General features: G+C 43.6%; 1 protein-coding gene across 4 annotated transcripts in view; it reads left to right on the top strand.

The window, feature by feature from the left end:
* CSMD2 (CUB and Sushi multiple domains 2) overlaps nt 1–20,522 on the top strand; it is a 600,967-nt gene that overhangs the window by 414,743 nt on the left and 165,702 nt on the right. For all 4 annotated transcript variants that reach the window (XM_045064163.1, XM_045064162.1, XM_045064161.1 and 1 more), the window contains exons 23-25: nt 9,615–9,771; nt 11,504–11,695; nt 13,866–13,992. In XM_045064163.1, coding sequence (XP_044920098.1) covers nt 9,615–9,771; nt 11,504–11,695; nt 13,866–13,992 — 476 coding nt within the window. The remainder of the gene's footprint in view (nt 1–9,614; nt 9,772–11,503; nt 11,696–13,865; nt 13,993–20,522) is intronic.

Genomic DNA, 20,522 nt, shown 5'->3' with positions numbered 1-20,522 from the left:
CCAATAGATCTCATAGGAGATGTAAGTGGCAGTAGGCAGCAGTGTGCTGAGTACCTCCTCATTTACTTCTGTGGGATTGGCCCACACTTTCATCTTCCCTTCTGAGTTCCAGGATATTGTCCTCATTCATCTGGAAGAAAGTGGGAACTCAAAGGAGAAAGGTCTGTGAGAGTCTAAGAATGTGGCTTTCGAGTTTGCTTCGGAGCTGACTGTTCTCAAATACATATATGGTAGAGAACAGGCTGACTGCATGATAAATAATCATAAATTCAGCTTGAGGGGCCAGTGGGTCAGGTTTTTCATCATGAACTCTGACCATCAAGCTGGACAGTGAAGAGCTCATAGAATATGCATGTGCATTTGTGTAGATACTTGCTTATGGAAATCCTTTTATGTGTACATCTCTGCATGTATGTGAATCTGAGTCTACGTACTAGCTTGGTTTGAGGGACCTGTGTGTGTGCATACGTGTCTCACTGTATCTTATGTGTGTGTGCACCTGAGGACATTTTTGAGTATATGTTTTGGAAGACTAGTAATTCATTGTGCCATGGTGACAGCCCATGTGTGGCAGCAGGGTTAAAGAAAGTGGATTCAAGCTACATGTCAGACAAAGAGGTGTCGGGACTTGATTATAGAAAAGGGATTGTTACAACACTGAGCACACATAATGATTTGCATGTCCTTGTATGTATGTGATCCGTGTGTATCTCCAGTCATATATGATGTGTGAGTATGCGTGTAATCAAAGAGTAGACTCTGGAGAGTTTCTCTAAGAGCTGCCTTATTGAAATGGATTATAAGGAAAATCTCACAGAGTGTGTCCATTTTCATCCTATGCCAAGAAACTTTTTCCAAAGCCTTTTTCAGCTTATCCTAATACAGTTTTATTGCCTGCAGCCCAAGAAGTCTTGACATTAAAACAATGAGAGGTCACTACTCTGAAGAACCCGAAGAGAAAGCATTAAATAATCCCATCCCTTAGGATTCTCTCTAGATATGATGAGTGAACTGTGCTTTTTATGCAAAGATGCTATTCTTGACTCACTCTCTGGAGCATGTGTTCAATGAAGAATGTGTGTGTGTGTGTATGCACACACGCGTGCATGCATGTGTGTAAGCGTTTGAAAAGTGTTTCTCACTTTTACCTAATTATCCTTGGCCCATGAGATGATTGGTTGGGACCAGATACACCTGACATAGAAGAGAATATGCTAAGTGGTCAAGCGGGGTTTGGGCCCAATTTTTGGCTTCTTAAGCTCTACTTTGCAACCTCTTAGCTCCCCAGACAGAAAAGCAGTGCATCTTCTTTTAAGTGAACAATAGACAAGATTTTATAATTTCCAAGGGCCGTGTCTTCAGGCAGCCCCCAGACCTCGCCTCTCTCCATCCATGAGTTCATCGTCCACACTAGAGCCTCAGAGGGTATAGTCGGTCCCAGCAAGGCCAGAGTGACTTCCTCTCTCCGGGGCTGCAGATGGAGTTGATGAAATGCAGAGTCCTTCTTGCATGAAGGCTGTTGTCAGGCCTACAGAGAAAGGATTTTTGGAGACATCTAAGTTCCAGGTTTTGAAGGGAGTACATAGCCACAGTTCTATGTGTCTGGCCTGATGAGACCAGGGGGCTCCTTGGCTGCCAGAGGTCACATGGAGTAATGGCTGGTGCCTGAGCCTCTTCCCCACGGTGGCCTAGATTCAGAGACACAGCTAACACGCAGTTAACAGGTGAGAACACACAACTGCCCCATCCAGGTGAGCAGGGGTTAGGGATTAGGTGAGCAGCTTAACAGACAGAAGCGAGACTTTCTGAGGCATTTGGGGTAAGAAGGGAGAGACTTAGGCGGTAAAACCCAGGTCAGAGATCAGGGAGGACTTGTTTAGGAGGTAGGACCCCAGGTAGTCCTGCAGGGTTGTGGAGAGAGGGGGATGTATGCCTGTGTTTTAGGGGGATGTTCCAGACTTTCCTGCCTAGCTTCCCCTACCCCCCACCTTCCTAATAGTGGGTTCTGCCTTCTTGTTGAAGAATGCCCTCTTCCTCCTGTGGCCAGGCCTCTGGTGTATCCTCCTCAGAAGGCTGTATCTCTGACCTGGCTGAAAGACCACTTGTAGGACCCCAGGACCCCTAGAACTTCTATAGAACAAGGCCTGGGAAAGGGAGGGCAAAGCACCCAGGGAGATGAGATTGTTTCCTAGAACCCCTTCCTCTTCTAAGTCTTCTCCTCAGGGTGGAGAACCTGGAACATGAACAGGTACAGAACTATTTCAGAATGAAGACACACCCACAGTTATGGTTTTCCAAATAGGATTCAGAATGGCCCTATAGCCACATCAGCGGCCATGGCACTGCTGGGCCAGCGTGTCACTCTAGTCTACCTTGACAGGAATGTGTGCAAGAGCTACCCAGAGCGGTAGTCAGGTCCCAGAATATCTCGCCCTTGCCCAGCTGGAACTCACCCAAAGCACTGGTGGATTCCTAATCCTGAGGACTTTCTTGTCTCTCCAGAGAAACCCCAATGCACACCTGAGCTCCTAACCAAGGAGGACCTGTCACCTCCTCCACACCTTATTTATTGCCTAAGATGTAATATTCCATGTATCTGACCAGTTCTCCACACTGTCTGTGTAGTCTTGTTCTTCTGACCCACAAGATAACTCTGCTCACATTTGTGACCCCTGATCTGTTTCTTACCTTTAATAAGTGAAAATTCTTTAAATCATACCCCTACTCTACTTCAGCTTCTCTCCCAGAACTGATTGCTTTTATTTTGGCTCCTACCAAAATTTTGACCTGTCATCAGCAAGACAGGAAGGGCCTTTAAATTACAATAGAATGGAAAGACGACTTCCAGCTCAAGATGGCAAATGAAGCATATGGCTACATGTATAATGGCATCCTCTGCGGGGCCCCGCCGGAATGTTTAAAAGGACAGAAGAACAGAGGATTGTGGCTCAGCACTGAAAATTAGGCAAGGGTACCATTCACATATCACTTAAAGGAATTTTTACCAAATAAAATATCAAAAGAGTCCAGATTGAGAAAGGGCCTAATCAAACTTTTTATTCACGTAAGCGAAGTGATATCCTGACTGTGGATGGAGTGCCAGAAACCAGAGGGAAAAACGCATCTCCAGCCACCTAGCTCAGAGCAGCAGCAGAGCCCGGAGCCGAGGACAGGCCATGGCACTGTTGGCAGGGACCAGACGTCCACACCATTGGCTCCTCTGCAAGAGTACTAAGTCTGAGAGACCACACAGAGCCACCATTCCCTCTTGGTGGAACATTCTGGGTTTCATGTGGCTTTTGTTGGCAAGCCAGATGAAGTAGGGCAACATCTTGGTTGGTGCCTAACAAGAGTGGTCAGGTGCATTAGAAAAGAGGTACACACACACACACACACACACACACACACACACACACACACACACTTCAGCACCAGGAACAGGGAAACCTCTTGCCTTTTCTCACGAAATCCCTCTGCTTCCCTCCAGAGACCACTGGGCATTTCCATTACCTTCTTTTATGCTCCCTCTGCAGTGGTGTGCTAACAAGAAAATTAACTGAAAGTGTGTAAGTATTCCATAGATCAGAATAAGGGAACCTGTCTGAAGAGTGAGAGCTAATTGCCCCTCTGTAAGCGATGAAGAAAAAAGACTTTAAAAGCAGCTCCTACTTTGTATTCTTAACAGGATTTGGGAGAATCTTAAATATAACACAAAAATAGGCATTAATGAAAATAGAGCGATCCAAGATGAGGAAGGATTAAATAAAGATGAGAAACATGATCACCCAATTAAAAAATGGGATGGAGGCAATGAACGAAAGAGGGTAAAGCACAGAAAAATGAAATCAGTTTATTATGAGATGACTTTGAGAACTTCTCTCATACCTCATAAGGAAATTAAAATGAGGATTCTTCTATGTTAATAAAATGTACAATCAATCCACAAACTTTATGTGCCAAATAACATAGCATGAATAGATTAAATAAAAACTGCTAGAAATATAAAAAAATTTTTTTAATAAAGTTGCAGTCATGGTGGAAGTTTTCAATATACCTCTGTTAGTCTCTGATGCATCACCTAGGTTAAAAATAAATAAGGACTTGGGTAGCATGAATTATATAACAATAAATCTGAAGGAAGTAGGAGAAAGAGGCTTTTTTAAAGGTAAAGTCAAAAATGACTGAAAAAAATACAACCAAAGAACAATAGCTATTGTTAATAAAACCAACTGGTTCCTTGAAAAATAGATAAAAAATACAAACCTTGCAGGACTGATCAAGGAATAAAGAAGCCACCAACATATAATTTTAGAAATGGAAAAAGGAACATAGTTAAAGATGATCTCAAGATTGTGAAACAATCAGAAAATACTTAGGAACAACTGTAAGCTAAGATATCTAAATGCTTAGGTAAAATGGACATTTTGATAGATTAAGAAGTACTAACATCAAGAAAAGATAAAAATCTGAATAAACCAATAGTTAACTTAAAAATTTTGACTTCTCCCCCATATCCTGTCTCAAGGACCCAGACATAGACTATTTTACAGGTAAACTAAAAAAAAAAAAAAATTCAAGGAATAATTAATACTGTGACGATTAAACTGGCTCAGAAAAGAGAAAAATTGACATCTATCTCCTCAATCGTTTTATTTAAATGAGGCAAGTAGAAATATTGATAGTGGACTGAATAAGAGACATAGAAGAACAAACTATCAGATCAGTCATATATGATCATAGATCTAAGCACCTTACATACAGTGTCATATTGAATCTAGCTGTGTATGAAAGCAAAAATGACCGAGCAGAACTGATTCTAGGAATGTGAGGACGTGTCAATCTTAGAAAAGCTCACAGTGTTACAATAGTAGGCAAACCCTATGAAACACATTCCTGTAGGTCAAAGCTGGTCACATATTGGCAACTTCACGTGATTTAACCTAATATCCTATAAACATTAGAAGTCAAAAATACATCATCCTCCCAGTACACCCCGAAAAATCACATGATGAAATTCAGCACTCATTCATGATTTTAAGATATCTCAAAACTATGAAGAGAACTGTATTAAACTTATTTTTTTTAAAAAGTTCCTACCAACACCTATAACAAACATTATTCTAATGATAGAACTTCCTAAGGATTTCCAGTAAAGTCAGGAGCAAGACCAGAGTTGTGCTATCTCCAGGAGTATTTAACATTGTGCTGCAAATCCAAGCCATCACAATAAGATCAGAGAAAGAACAAAGAAACTATAAAAATTAGAGAGGAATATATAAAATTGTCTTTATTTAGAATATATAGAATAATTGACAGATTAACTATCAGAACCAATAAGACAATTCAGCAAAGTGGCTGATGTGTCTGCAACCAACTAAAATATACTCAGGGGGAAAAAAAGATCTCATTCATAATAGAAGAGAAACCTATAAAACACCTAGGAATAAGTCTTAAAAACATGCATAATCTTTACTGAGAAAAGTATGAAGGACTTGAAACTGAAATGCAGGAAGATTTCAGATTCATGGATAAACAAATGATATGAACAAGAAATTCACATAAGAGGAAAGTAGAAGTATGGATAAACACATGAAAAGATGCTTAAGCTCAGTGATAATCAAAGACATACAGGTTAAAACAAGATACCATTTCACACCCATCAAATTGGGAAAAATTAAGATGTCTGAAAATACCAAGTGTTGGCAAAGATACAAAGCAATGAAAGCTGTCATACAGTGTCAGTGAGAGATTAAATTTATATTACTCTTGGAGAGCAATCTGGCAATATCTAACAAAGCTAAGGATGGATCTTCCCAGCAACCAGCTTCACCATTCCAGGCATATGCCCTGAAGTAACTCAAGCATGTGTACAAGCAGACATGTGTCCATGGGAATGTTGCTTGTTTGTAACTGTGTGGACAAAGCTGTCCCTGTAGTGTAGTTACTTTGAAGCCAGCCATCTTGCTGAACTGTCATATCAGATGTAATGGTCATGTGCATCAAAATATCAAACTGTACACCTTAATTATATACAATTTTTATTTGTCAATTATACTGCAATGAAGATGAAGAAAATAAAAACATCTACTAGAGAAAGAAAAAAAGGAAGAAGTTTAGTTGTTAACGTATGTGTATGGATTCTCTTGGATTTCTCAGAAACCAGACCATCCCCAGTATATAATGAGGAATTGGACCATCAAAGCATTCTTATAGACAAGCAATATTCTGTTAGAAAATAAATGTAGACAAAGGCCCATCTGGACCATCAAAGTATTCTTATAGACAAGCTGTATTCTGTTAAAGTAAATACAGAGAAAGGCTCAATTCCAACTGCAAAAATATAAATAAAAAATACCCAAAAATAAATAGAGAATTTTACCAAGAGACTTGCAAAACAACTTGATTAAATGGAGCCAGATGATATTATGTGAGTTAGAAGATTCAGTATCATGTAGATGGACTTTTTCTCTTACTAACTCATACCTATGATGTTAATCAGTCAGAATTATACAAGTTATTTGGGGGGTTTTTTTGGAAGGGGGGAGCAAGAGGTGTATGTGTGTGTGTGTGTGTTTAAGAAAGTTCATCTTGAGTTTGTCTAGAAAAATAAACAAGGGGGAATAAAATTTTTTAAGTTAAAAGATGGACAAATGAAAGAGGACTTGCCCTACTAAATATTTAAGTATATTATAAAGCCATAATAACTTAAATGATATGGATCATACACAGGAAAAGACAAATAGGTACCAAATAGAAATAGAATAGACTAGAAAGTTGACAGACAAAACCAAATGTATAACTGTATATGTGATAAAAGTCAATTTAATATTGGCAGTGGATGGAATGTTTATAGGGTTTGGTTAAATGGCTAGTCAACCAAGGAGAAAAAAGTAGGCTTGTATCTCCTATCATGCCTAAATAAACTCCAGGTGGACTTAAAGACAAAAGTACTCTAGAAGAAAACGTTGGCTTATTTAATTATCATACTTTTATTGAATGTCCCTTATCTGCCTGGGCACACATTCTGGACAATGATGTGTGAATAAGTACAGTGTGGGTTGGTTTAATTTTATGATGGAAATTCCTGCAGTTATTTAAATGCCGTTGGGGAAAATATTTAATGCTTCAAAAAATATGCACATTATATTAAGTGAAAGAGTAGGTCATCATATAGTATCTATAGTTGGATCTTGTTTTTATATAAAAAAATAAAGAAATAAATATATATAAGGAAAAATATGCATAGAACAAAGCCTGGAAAGATAGTCACCAAAATGTTGTGAGTGCTGAAAGTTGTTTTTTTGTTTTGTTTCGTTTTTAATTTTTTTTGTTTAAAATTTAATTTTATGTTTTCAATGTTCCAAGATTCATTGTTTATGCAAAATGTGCAGTGCTCCATGCAGTACGTGCCCTCCTTAATACCCACCACCAGGCTCACCCATGCCCCTTCCCCTTCCCTCTAAAACCCTCAGTTTGTTTCTCAGAGTCCACAGTCTCATGCTTCCTCTCCCCTTCCAATTTACCCCAATTCACTTTTCATTTCCCTCTCCTAATGTCTTCCATGTTATTCCTTACTCTCCATGCTATGAAAGTTGTTTTTATCTTCTATGTGTTCTTCTGTTTTATAAGTTTTCCGCAATGAATATTTTATCATAATGACACATTATGAACATTTTTGTCCTTAATGAGTTAGAATGAATAATGCTTGGAAATTAAGGAAATAATCCTGTTCCCATTATACTTTTATTAATTAACAACACTCTCTTAACATCATCATATATCCAATGAATGTTCAAGTTTCCAATTATCTCATAAATGTCCTAATATTTTTTTAAATTTACACTTTATTTGAATCAGGATCCAAATAAGACCCATGCATTGCATTGGTTGTCTCATATGGTTTTTAATCTATAGATTTTTGCCTCTATCTTTTTTTTTCCTCCATCCCTTGTAATTTATTTGTTGAGGAAGTCAGGTAACTTGCCCAGTGGAATTTTTCATATTCTGGGTTTTGCCAAACATAGTCCCAGAGTATCATTTCATAGATCCCTCCATCTTCTGTAGTTCCTATAAGTTAAAATTGGATCCAGTGACTCGATACAATTCAGGATTGATTTTTTTTTCTTTTTCTTTTTTTTTTTTTTTAGCATAATGACTCCATAAATAGTGGTGTACATGATATATGGTTGATTCTCTTCTGTTTTTCCTATTGTGATGTCAGCAAGTGTTGATAACTAATGACTTGATCAATTAATTCCAGTATGTGTTCATGGGTACAAATATTTTTTTAAAGGTGAATAAATTCATTGTAGTCACATACAGCAGGGCAGATTAGCTAAAGTCATTTTCAAATTGACATTTATAGATAAAGATATTATATTTAGAAAAAACTTTAAAACGTTTTTTAATTTTATTTTTTTTCAGAGTTCTAAAATTCATTGTTTATGCACCATAAATATTTTTATTTAGCAACTTGGATGTCTCAGTGGGCTAAACTCTTTGAGCTGGTGTCATCTCTCTGTCTGTTGGAAGTCCAGAATTCTCTCAAGCTCTCAGTGATATTGTACATGGAATCTGGAAACAGACTTGAGGCTCCCAGGGGTCTGAACAAATCTCTATAATATATAGCACTGTTAGCTTGAAGGATGGCTTCTTTTAGAAGGCTTTGCTTCATAAATAGTAGAATGGAAATATTGTTCCAATTTGCTGGCAGCTGGCACCACATCCCGAGCCATGCACAAATATTCATCACCCACCCATAGATCCCATCTTTGATATTTACCAGAGCACTAGGGGGGTCCTTCACTCAATCACAACTTCTGTTGTTATTTGTACAATTATCTGGAAAGGAGCAGCAACCTCAGAACCTGGGGAGCCAGTTCATTATTCCGATGACTGTTGTCTTTGATAGTGCTCAGAAGTTCAGGGGACAGATGGGTGTCGGGGAAGCCAGATGCCTGCACAATTCCACCCCTGGCAAGCCCAGCAGGCCCTTGCTGGAGCCCTCATTTTAGGAGGGCAGGGACAGAGGCTGAGCTTGGGGAGAGGAAAGACACGATAACACACTGGTCATTTTTACTCTGTGCTGCTGGATCATGATGGCCCATGTCTAGATAGGTCATCAAGATAGGCCACTGCCCCAGTGGGGTAGGGTTAGGCAGAAGGACAGTTGTCTCATCTGGAAGGACAGGACTGTTTAGCAATGCAGAGCTGTCGAATGCTTTCAGTGTGCCTGTCTGCAGAAACAGATGGCTTGGGCCTTCAGGCGGCCCCATCCTGGCCTGCCCAGGCTGCTGAAGAGTAAGCTGGTGCCATCTGGGGGTTGGGGGACAGAGCAGAGCTCCACTGGAAAGGTTAGAACAACAAGGAGTTCCTAGAGACTGGATTCACACTGAGACGGGCTGGGCACAGAAGGGCACGGAGTAGAGACATGAGGGGCAGATCACTTGCTCCATTGCTAGCTCTCTGTGCCATCTTCCCTGCATCTGAGGCTCATGGCCCCTCCAACGGTCAGCACTGGTGCTAAACTCTGGAAATATAGGCTATGAGATGAGAAACTGTTGTTCAAAATAAGGCCATACTGACATTGGGTCGGGGGTCTCTCGTACATCCAGGTCTATGACGGCAACAACAACTCCGCCCGTTTGCTGGGGGTGTTCAGCCGTTCGGAGATGATGGGGGTGACTCTGAACAGCACATCTAGCAGTCTGTGGCTTGATTTCATCACTGACACCGAGAACACCAGCAAGGGCTTTGAGCTGCAGTTTTCCAGTAAGTCTCTCTTGCATTGGAGTGGACAATGAATTCAGTCCTTCCCTGGTCCCCCAAACAGGGAGGTCAGGCTCCGGGACGTCACCCCTCATTTAGAAGGTTTGGTTTTCTTGGACTGGCGTATGCTGAGTGGACTGTTTCCTCTGAAACCTTGTGCCTGTGCTCTGGGTAAGCAGCCACTTAGCATCTGCTCTAAGGTTTGCATCTATGGTTAACTGAGAGTCACGGCATACCTGTTACTAATACTTCCAAAATACAAACATCGAGACTTTTATCTAAGGCAACCAAACAAAGCCTTTCCTAATCACAGCATTTATAATATAAGGTTCAGCTACAGCCAGATGTAAAACATGCATATAAAACATGCAAACACTGATGTGTGATTATGTTCTTTTGCACTACTCCCTAAAGACTTCAGTCTTGATTCTTCCCCTCTTTCGTGCTCTTAGCTTTGACTTTTATTTCCGCGATTTCAAAAACAGAAAGCACCAGGTTTGTACATGGCCCCGGGGTATTTGGGATTACATCTCCACACTGCGGCTTGGAGGCCCTGTGTTCATTGGTTTAAGCTCCTGTACTCGCCCAGGAGATGCCAAAAAAATTTGCTTTTCTAGGTTATTTTAAAATCCAGTGAGTATCCATCAGCTGATAAATGAATAAACAAAGCATGATGTATCCATCCATACAATGGAATGTTATTCAGCTGTCAAAAAGAAAGTAAGCACTAATCCACACTACACCATGGATGGACCTTGAAAACACTGCTAAGTGAAGGGTGCCAGTCACAAAGGCCACACTTTCTATGATTTATTTATATGAACTGTCCGAAGTAGTCAAATTCATAGAGAAAGAGAGGAAATCGGTGGTTGCCAAGGGCAGGGTGGGTAATGTATATAGGGTTTTTCTAGAAGTGATGAAAAGGCCCTGAGGTTGATTGTGATGATAGTTGCACACCTTTACAAATATACTAAAAGACACTGCATCAAACACTTCAGATGGGTGGGTGTTCACTATGTGAATTATATCTCAATAAAGCTGTTAGAAAACCAGTGAATCCACCCACAATTCCTCTTGCCTGGGCCCCAGGCCATCTGGCCCAGGGGTCCGTGCCTGGGGGAAGAGGATTGAATAAAGTTGCATGCGAATTCCATCTCCATCATCTGGGAATGTGTGACTTTGGAAGGATTCACTGAACAAGGCCAGTGTCCTCACTCATTACCCTTCCCGACAAGACCCCTGTGGATAAGGAACATGAAGCGCCATGTAGCAAGGCTCTGTAGACATCCTGCATAAGCCTTCCGCAGCCCTTCTCAATAGACTATTTAAACAGGACGTAATTTGAACTTTGAAACATGCATTTGTAGTGATGTTTCCCTATTACATGATCCCATCAGAATGTCCCAGCGAGCAAAACGAAAAGAGCAGCCCTGCTAACAAAATGCTCTGGGGGTCAAACAAAGGAAATAGAAAACCCAGACCCTATGTCTGGAAACTATTAAAAGCTGCCCTGGGAGAAAGCCATTTCCACGCAGCAGCCAGGAGTGAATCCTGCATGCAGCTCCTTTCCTGAGCACAGCTGTGTGGGCCCCCTGAGCAGTGAGGCTGGCGGAAGCCAGGGGCAGGTGCCTGGTGGCTTCCATGAGGACACGGGCCTCACACTGAGGGAGGAAAGGGCATATAGCTTCTGCCATGGCAGGTCTTGCTTACTCTCTCTCTCTCCTCTCTTCGGTAGGTTTTGAACTCATCAAGTGTGAGGATCCAGGAACCCCCCAGTTTGGCTACAAGGTTCACGATGGAGGCCATTTTGCTGGAAGCTCTGTGTCCTTCAGCTGTGACCCAGGATACAGCCTGCGGGGCAGTGAGGAACTGCTGTGTCTGAGTGGGGAGCGCAGGACCTGGGACCGGCCTCTCCCCACCTGTGTCGGTAGGAGGCCTCTTGCTCTTCGAATGACCACTTGGGCCCCCCCGAGTCCCAGGTTCCCAGCTCTGGTCTTGTGAAGGCTCTCCCATTGGACCCTGCATACCTGTGCCTTGGAGCTGCCTAATTGGACTGAGTCAGCTGTCACAGGAGCCAACCCTCGCCCTGCCCCCCTTCTCCGTTCCCTCACTTTCATACTTCATTCCCCCCTGTGCGGCAGCACACTCAGGCAGGGAGCTTGCCAGTGTCACACGTTGAGCCAGGTGGGACCACAGCCAAGTCGTGCCCTCAGAACTGTAATGCTGGTGACAAAGGAAAGGGAGGAGTGTGAAGTAGGAAGAGGTGGAGCACTGTCCTGGGTTCCAAGGGTTCCTGCAACACCCAGACTCAAGCAAGCCTCCCACTCACTCTGGGCCTCAGTTTCCCCATAGGCAAAATGGGGCTTATGCTCCCTTTTCTGGGGGAAGTCGGATGAAAGAGTAAGATAATGAGCTAGTGTCTATCTCATTCTTGAGAAAGAATGTAATAATGAGTGGCCACCTTCTTAAGCCTGTGCTGCTTCCAGAATGTCAGCAGAGGCTCTCTCTAAGCTTTCTCCATGTGTCATAGGATGAGAGAAGCCTGGTCCAAGGCAGGAGTATGAAGTAGGCAGAACCTGTCATTCTGTTGGTCTCTTCCTCTGTCGCCACCCACCTCACTGCACCTCCCCACCTCACTGTTACCTCCCTGCAGATCAAGGTTCCCATCACACTGCTTTGTCCCGCTTCCCCATTCCTGGACCCCAGGCTGTTCCCTCTGTCCCCTTCCCCTGGTGCTACAACTTCAGCATGTCTATTGTACAGCACTGGCTAATCTTATAAGAACAAAACGTCCACTGGGAAAACATTTAAGTTCCTACCAAGTGCCACAGAATTGATGCAGTTGTATGTTTGGGTATGTACAGAAGCAGAGAAATTTAAAAAAGGAGAATGAAGCATTTTCCCCTGCTTTGGGGGAGCCTATAGCCTAGCAAGGCAAATAGACACATAAACAGATAATTATAATACAAAATAAGCACTATGCAAAGAGTTACAGGCAAAGTGTTGGGAAAATACGGGGAAGTTTTGCAGACTTGAAAGGATGGGTAAAAATTCACCAGCAGGAGGTGGATGGGGGCTGGGCTTCTAGCCTGAGCCTGCATGAGGGCTGGAGAGGTGAACCTGCATGGTGAGTGTGTCCCAGTCTATTTGCAACCGTCACCACAATCAGATTTTTGAACATCATCTCTGTCCAAAAGAAGCCCTGCACCCATTAGCAGTCCCTCCCACCTGCCCACCCCCTCCAGGTCCTGGCACCCTCCACTGTACTTTCTGTCTCTACAGATTATTCTGTTTTGGACATTTTATACACACCAAATCATAGACTATGTGGCCTTTGGAGCCTGGCTTCTTTAACTTAGCATCATGTTTTCAAGTCTATTCCTGTTACAGCAGGTAGCAGTCCTTCATCCTTTATTATGATCAAATACTATTCCATCATACAGATTACAGCCTATTTGTCTATCCGTCCATTGGCTGATGGACATTTGAGTTGTTTCCATCTTTGGGCTGTTATGCATCAGGCTGCTGTGAGCATTTTTGTGTGAACGTATGCTTTCATTCTCCTAGGTCTGTGCCTACTGGTGGAATTGCAGGGTCCTACGGTGACTACATGCCACCATTTAAGGACCTATGAAACAGTTTCCCAAAGCAACTGCCCTGTGTTGCCTTCCTACCAGCAAATGTGTACGGGTTCTTGTTCCCCCATATCCTTACCGACACTTGCCCTGTCTGGCTTTTTGATCGCAGCCACCCTTGTGGACGTGAGGCACATCTCACTGTGGTTTTCATTTGCATTTCCCTGATGACTAATGATGTTGAGCAGCCTTTCATGTGCTTGCTGACCATTTGCATACCTTCTTTGAAGAAATGTCTGTTCAGATGCTTTGCCCGTTGTTTAATCAGGCTGTTTATCTTTTCATGATTAAGTTGTAGGGGTTCTTTGTAGATTGTGAATACAAGTTGCATCCAGGGGCCTTTCTATGTGCTGTGCTCAGTCACCTGGAGGGAACTTGGGTACACTGACAGGAGGAGACACTGAGTCCCTGCTGGCCATGCAGGCCACCCCATAAAGCTCACTTTTTTGGGATTTCTTTCAGCTGAGTGTGGAGGGACAGTGAAAGGAGAGGTGGCGGGACAGGTGCTGTCACCCGGGTATCCGGCTCCCTACGAACACAATCTCAACTGCATCTGGACCATCGAGGCTGATGCTGGTTGCACCATCGGGTAAGTGTCACAGCTGGCAAAGTCCCCGTTGCTTGCCATTCAGGATAGTCATCACCAGCATCATTGCTGGGCCCCTCACTAGTGGCTGACCTGCCCACCTCCCCTGGAGGCCCTTGTGATCAGCAGTGGTTGCTGTGACCCCAGGCTCAGGTTGGGGCCCATGGAAAACCTGGAGAGGCCAGTCTCGGCCTCACAGGACTGCTGTCCAAGTTCAGACAACTCTCTGGCCTAAATGGCACAGTCACGGCAGAGTAGCTGAGAGCAGAGCTGGAGGTCATATGGACTCCAGCAGGAATCCCAACCCTGCCACCTGCTGTTTGCAGGACTTGGGGCACAGCCCTTATTTGCTATTGTAGTAGCAGCATCTCGGGGGAAAGACTTAAATGGGACAGTTAGTGCAAGGTGCCCAGCATCGTACTGGGAACACGGTAAATATCTAGGAATACTTCTGTGGTAATTTCTCATATAATAGTGTCAGCTCAGAGTGGTGTGATCCCAGATTGTTTCCTCTTCTCAGTCTGAGTTTCCTCATCTGTAAAGTGAGGGCAGAAATGCTAGTGTTTGAGAGTTGCAGAGGGAGTAATTACAAAATCCCAGCAGTGTCTGAAATTGCATACATACTCACTCAAAATATAACTTCCTTCCATACAAGCTTCTGACCGGCAGGAATTATTTACGGGAGTTCCAAAAAGTCAGAGAAGAAAGGAACATCACCATTTTACCCATCCCAGAGCCTGGCATGTCTATCCTCTTATCAGTTCTTTACTAATAGTAAGTCCTAATAAAAAATAGACATTGTTCTCAGTCCCATTTAATAGATGAGAACACTGAGATCCCAAGGGAATGCATAGTGTGTCTCAGTTTGCACAGTGAGTCCCACAGATAAAGCGAGTTTATCTGAATCTTCGTATTATTCACACTGTTGGCAAAGCTGGGCCTGCTTGAGCTGTGGTTCAGATGAGCTGTGAGGAAAGGATTAGGTTGGGGTGGCAGGATGAACAGAGGTCTTGAAGGAGGATCGAAAGGCAATTGGAGAGGAGACAGAGTCTGGCTAGAGAGGGGGAGGCATATGAACAAGGAAAGGGAGGTAGAGAGGGTGAAGTACGGTGTGGTCATGGAGGACTGTGAATGCCAGCAGACAAGAGGGAGCCATGGTAGTTCTTGAGCAGGGTCATTCCCATCAGGGTCATTTAAAGTGGAGAGAGCTCATGTGAAAAAAACCAGTCAGGAGTCTACCGCAGTGACCCAGGAATGAAATGTGGAGGATTTGCAATAGTGGGGAGCCAAGGCAAGAAGTGTAGCTAGAGAAGATTATGCCCCAGAGAGATTTCAGTTAAAAGGAATTGGCAGAATGGATACGTTGCTGGAAGAGATATAGACATTTGTGTATTTGCTGATGTACACAGGTCCTTAGACTCAGTTCAATTACAGTTAAAGAAATGCATTGAGTGATTGCTCTGTGCACGTTTTTGAACTAAGCCGTGTGCAAAATGAGGTCAGCAGCACTCTTAGGGGTTGTGCACTGTTAGGGGGACAAGTTAAATATACAAATTCATCCTGCACATTTCTGTTGGAATAAGCTTCTGGAAGCACACCTGACCAGCTCACCTGCTAATTAGAAATCTTCCATGACACCCAAGCTCACAGAAGCTAAACATATCCTGGATTTCAAGGTCCTCATGACCTCAACCTATCTGCCCAACCTCATTTCCCACCCCTTCTCTCCAGGGGCACTCCAACAAAGCCAAGCAGCTGGTGGCTCCTGTACATACCCAGGCTCATGGCCTCGCTCTGTGCCTCTGTTTCCACTCTGCTTTCCCTGCAATACTCTCCTCCCTTCAGAGGCTTATGTCTGAAATTCCACATCCCTCAAAGCCAAGTGTGTGTGTCAGCTCACCCAGGAAGTCTTCTGGTTCCCTCTCTTGGACTCCTAGGAGTCTGCCCCCCTCTTCTGAACTCCCTTTGCCCATGATGTTCATTTCCCTTATGACACTGACCACTTTCATCCTCTCTTTGTGCTCCTGTCTTATCTGCCTGGCCAGAGCCATGGTCTCTGCCCGATTCATCTCTGCAAGTCTCCCAGCTCTCAGCACAGTGCCCCTAGCACCTGGCCCCACAAAGTGTCCAGTGATGGATGAATGAATGAATGAATGAATGAATGAATAACTGAAGCAAGCAGGACTTGGGTCCAAAAGGAGGTTATATGACTAGCAGATCCATGATAGTCCCTCAATAAGTGTTAAATGAGCAATGATGGAATCAGGGGTATAATGACTCTTTTACGGTAATGTGCATATATGCAAATCAGGAGGCTTTCCTGCTTCCCTACCTTGGAGCATCTCTCACTCACTTGTTCACTGATTCTTGTAACAACCACCTGTCTGTCTAACACATGGTATTGGCTGAGCAAGGTGATGGTGTCACATGCACAATCAAGACCCGGACACCCAGACTGGCAAAGGGGTGACATGTGCATATACAGTAGGGAGGGGTGGGGAACAAAAGGCAGCCAGGAGACCAGAGATGCTGTCCTGGAAAAGGGGACACAAGAGCTGAAGGATGGAGAGGAAGTTGCGGGTAGCAGGGGAGGAAGCTTGCTGGGAAGGGAAGTGACTGGGTGTGGTCAGGCCCCAGGCCCAGATCATAGATGGTCTCACTCTCCTCAGTGGACAGGGAAAGTGTAGTTTCTTCTGTTTCCCTAGGTTTTGCTGCATAGCACAGAGTAAGTAACATACACAGAAAAGTTGAAAGAACAGCACACGAGCACCTGCACACCTGCCCCCTAGACTCAACCATTATGAATATTTCGCCATATATGCATTCTCTCTTCTATCCTTTTTTGCTGAATCACTCAAGAGCCCATTGTGGACCTCATGGTGTTCCAGTTGTAAATCCTCGGGCAAGCACTTTCTAAAGCAGATTTGCTCATCCACGACCGAAGCGATGTTAGCATTCCTGAGACAGCCTCATCCCCAGGAGGGAAGGTTTAGAACAAGGACCAGAGGAGCACAGAGGGATGTAGGAGCAGCTGACAGGCGAGCACAAGGAATCAGTGATGGAATTTTTGGGCAGGGGTGAGGACCGCTGTCACTGAGGGGAATGGTGAGCGTGGGGTGAGCCGGTTGGGAGCCAGGAGGACCTCTTCATGGCCCTCAGGAAGAGAAGATCGAGACAGAGTCACCAGCTATCCTCTGCAGGGTGACACAGTGAGGACAATAAAGTAGTGGGGCTGAATGTGTGTGCAAGGCCTCCACGACAGGGAACAGCAGTGAGAAGGTGAAGGTAGCTTCCGCCCTCCCTCTGGCGGCCTTGCAGCCTCAGGGAGCTGATGCCAAGGGAGCAGAGGGCGCTTCCAGCTACGCTGGGCTACAACAAGATCCTGAATGAACAACAGAACTCCTGGGATGGAGACGAGCCACAGGATCCTTTCCCTTTCTTGTTCAGTCCCCCAGCCCAGCTGATGCTCCCGGACAGTGTGCGCAGTGTCCACACACACATCTGTGCTCATGCCTGTTCTCTCTCCTCTCTCTCCCTCCTTCTCCCTCCTTCCCTGTTTCTCTCTCTCCTCCTCCCCTATGGTCCCCCACCCCCCTCGCTCTTATAACCAGCAGCAAAATTAAGGGAATTCATGATTAGGCCTAATTAAGACAAACACATAAAGCCCCTTTTATGTTTGAGTCCTTATTCAGAGTAAGATGTAATTATTATTTTTTAATTGGGAATATCTTTATAGAACGTTTCTATATTTTAAAAAAATACACCTGTTTTAAAAAGCTCAAAATGGGGGTGCCTGCGTGGCTCAGTGGGTTAAGCCTCTGCCGTTGGTTCAGGTCATGGTCTCAGGGTCCTGGGATCGAGCCCCACATTGAGTTCTCTGCTTGGCAGGGAGCCTGCTTCCCCCTCTCTTTCAGCCTGCCTATCTGCCGACTTGTGATCTCTGTCTGTCAAATAAATAAATAAAATCTTTAAAAAAAATTAAAAACTCAAAATGTAAAAAATAAAGAAATCTGTAGAGATCATAAGCCCCCTTAATCTTACTCTGGTCTCCTCCGCACACCTCACAGAAGATAACCATTGGTTCCACTTGCTCTTCTAGATATTTTGTGTGGCGATATATACATCAAGCTGTTGCAGTAAACACGGTTTCTAAAACAAGATCATCTCTATGCATGGCTTAGTGGCCTGCTTTTGATGTATTGTTTAATCCTCTATCATCATATTAAGATGTCAATATATAGATCAGCTTCATCCTGTTCGATGGTGACAGAGGATTCTGTTGTAGGCGCAACTATCATTTATTTTTCCACTCCCCTATTAATAAAGTAAATATTTTCAGTTTCTCACTCCAGTGAAGAGCCTTATACGTGAACCTTTGAACTGTTGTCCAATTATTTCCTTAGAATATATTCTTAGAAGGCAAATTTTAATATATGACCTCGATTTCCTTCTTGTGACTGCAGCAATTTATACATCCACCAAAAGCCTGGCTCCCCACACGGAATCATGAGCTGCTGTCAACCCTGTCAGTGTCTATCAGTTTGATGGACAAAATGATATCTAATTGTCTTTGCTGCTTTCAGTTCTTAGTATATTTTCCTTTGGGGGAGTTTTTTGTTTTTTTTTTCCTTACAGAGTGCTCAACTAGGTTGAATTTTAGATGGTCTCTCGTTTCAGTTTAGATTTAAAATTTTTTTAATGTACTAATTGACTATATATATTGCACATGATCTTTGTTATTTTTATCACACTGTGCCCTTTTTACCTTTGGAATTTTTGTCTTCTTCACGTTCTGTGTATATTTGAAGAAAGTGAAAAGAGCACAGGGTTTTGTATATTTCTTTTTCATCGAACGTGTTATGCCTTTTTTCAACCGAAACAGGCGATGCTTCTTTATTGCTTTCTTTCATTTTTAACTCTTGTTGTTGTTAGCTGATTTGATTTAATTAGCTTTGTTTAACCCCCAGTAATCTGAGAGGATTTTTTATCCTTTTTTTTTTTACTCTGCCAGGGATCTTGTGTTTTCATTAATTCTGTTTTCAACAACATTTATCTTGTTCTCCTTTATTTTGGAAATCTTGTTGTTTTCATTTTTATTTCAAGGAAACTATTTTTGTTGTTGTTGTTTTCAGATTGTTCTTGACAGCCTACTTTTGTTTTTTCAATGTATTATCATCTTGCATCTCCCTGAGAATACGATTTATGTTTTGAGCTTATGTTTTGTGTTTTACAATGTCGCCTGTTTTTTCCTGCATTTACTGCATTTTGCAGCTGGGCCATTTTGTCTGATCTGTCAGCTCATTTCCTCTGAGGGGCTGCTTCTCTTTCCATCCCAGGGGTTTTGTTCATTCAGGATCAAGTTGTAGCTCAGAGTTGGACTCTGGCACCAGATTGCCAACCACTCTGATGAGCTGTGCAGCTTGGGAAGATCTTTAAACAGGTGCTCTGGGCCTCTATTCTCTTATCTGTAAAATGGTGATTTAAGGTGGTCCCTGCGATCTAAGGTTGTTATGAGGATGTGAGTTATCCTATCTAAACACTCAGAACAGTGTCTGGCATGAAATTCCCAAGTAATGAGAACTCCTTCCTGGGGCTGGGTTGGTGGTTGCTCATTTTACCCAGATGGGGCATACCTAAGCACAGCAGGCTGTAAGTCATCCCTGAAAATCACAGGTGGTGGGAGCAGGTGTCAAGATGCCCCTTGGTGTGCCAGATAGGATGAGATGTGGGAAAGTCCACAGGCCTCCATGAGACCCTTCCCAGGCGCACAGACAGGACAAGTCTTGCAGATGTCTCTCCTCACCACCACCCCCAACCCCAGCCAAGCACTGGAGGTGATCAGAGGGCTCTGTGGTCAACCTCACCCCATCGAGCCAGGCAAGGATAATCCCTTGCCGAACGTGCCCAGGAGGGATGGTGGGGAGTTGCAGAGATCACACTCAGCCTTGGGTGGGGTGCAGGCAGGAAAATGGGCCCTTCTTGGGTGTGTGTGACGAACTTGGGCTGGCAGTCAGATTCTGCCCTTGAACAAGGTGGGTATCTGCAGCATTTGGCAGGTGCTTTTCCCCTGAGTGCCAGGAATGGGACAGGCTGGCCAGTGAACTCTATCCAGTCCTGGCAGCTAATAGCAGGAAAGCAGACCATGAGCTGCACCCTCCATGTCGCTCTTTCCTCTGTGGTCAGGACGTAGAACATGGACGTTTGATCCCCTTTGGGTGAGACCTCTTCTCAGTTTCCAATGTTGGCCTAGCATTTTCCCTATTATAATCAGTGGACCAACTCAGAGGAAAACTGGAGATGAGAGGGAGGCAAAGCTTTCTGCTCTTGGTCCTCCCCTCTACCTAACATTTATCAAACACATACAGTGTACCACATTCTTGATCGGTTATTACTGTCCCCATTTTACAGATGACACCAGTGAGGCTCAGAAGGGGAATGTCTCCCAGTTACCCAGGGATGTGGGCTTCAGACCCATTCCATTTAGCTCCAGACTTTTCTCTCGCCTGTCATTCTGACCCCAGTGTAGTTCCATT

Source organism: Mustela putorius, unplaced genomic scaffold, assembly GCF_011764305.1.
Source record: "Mustela putorius furo isolate JIRA1106 unplaced genomic scaffold, ASM1176430v1.1 tig00003853_pilon_pilon_pilon, whole genome shotgun sequence".
NCBI lineage: Eukaryota > Metazoa > Chordata > Mammalia > Carnivora > Mustelidae > Mustela > Mustela putorius.
This window is presented reverse-complemented; position numbering and strand designations above follow the sequence as displayed.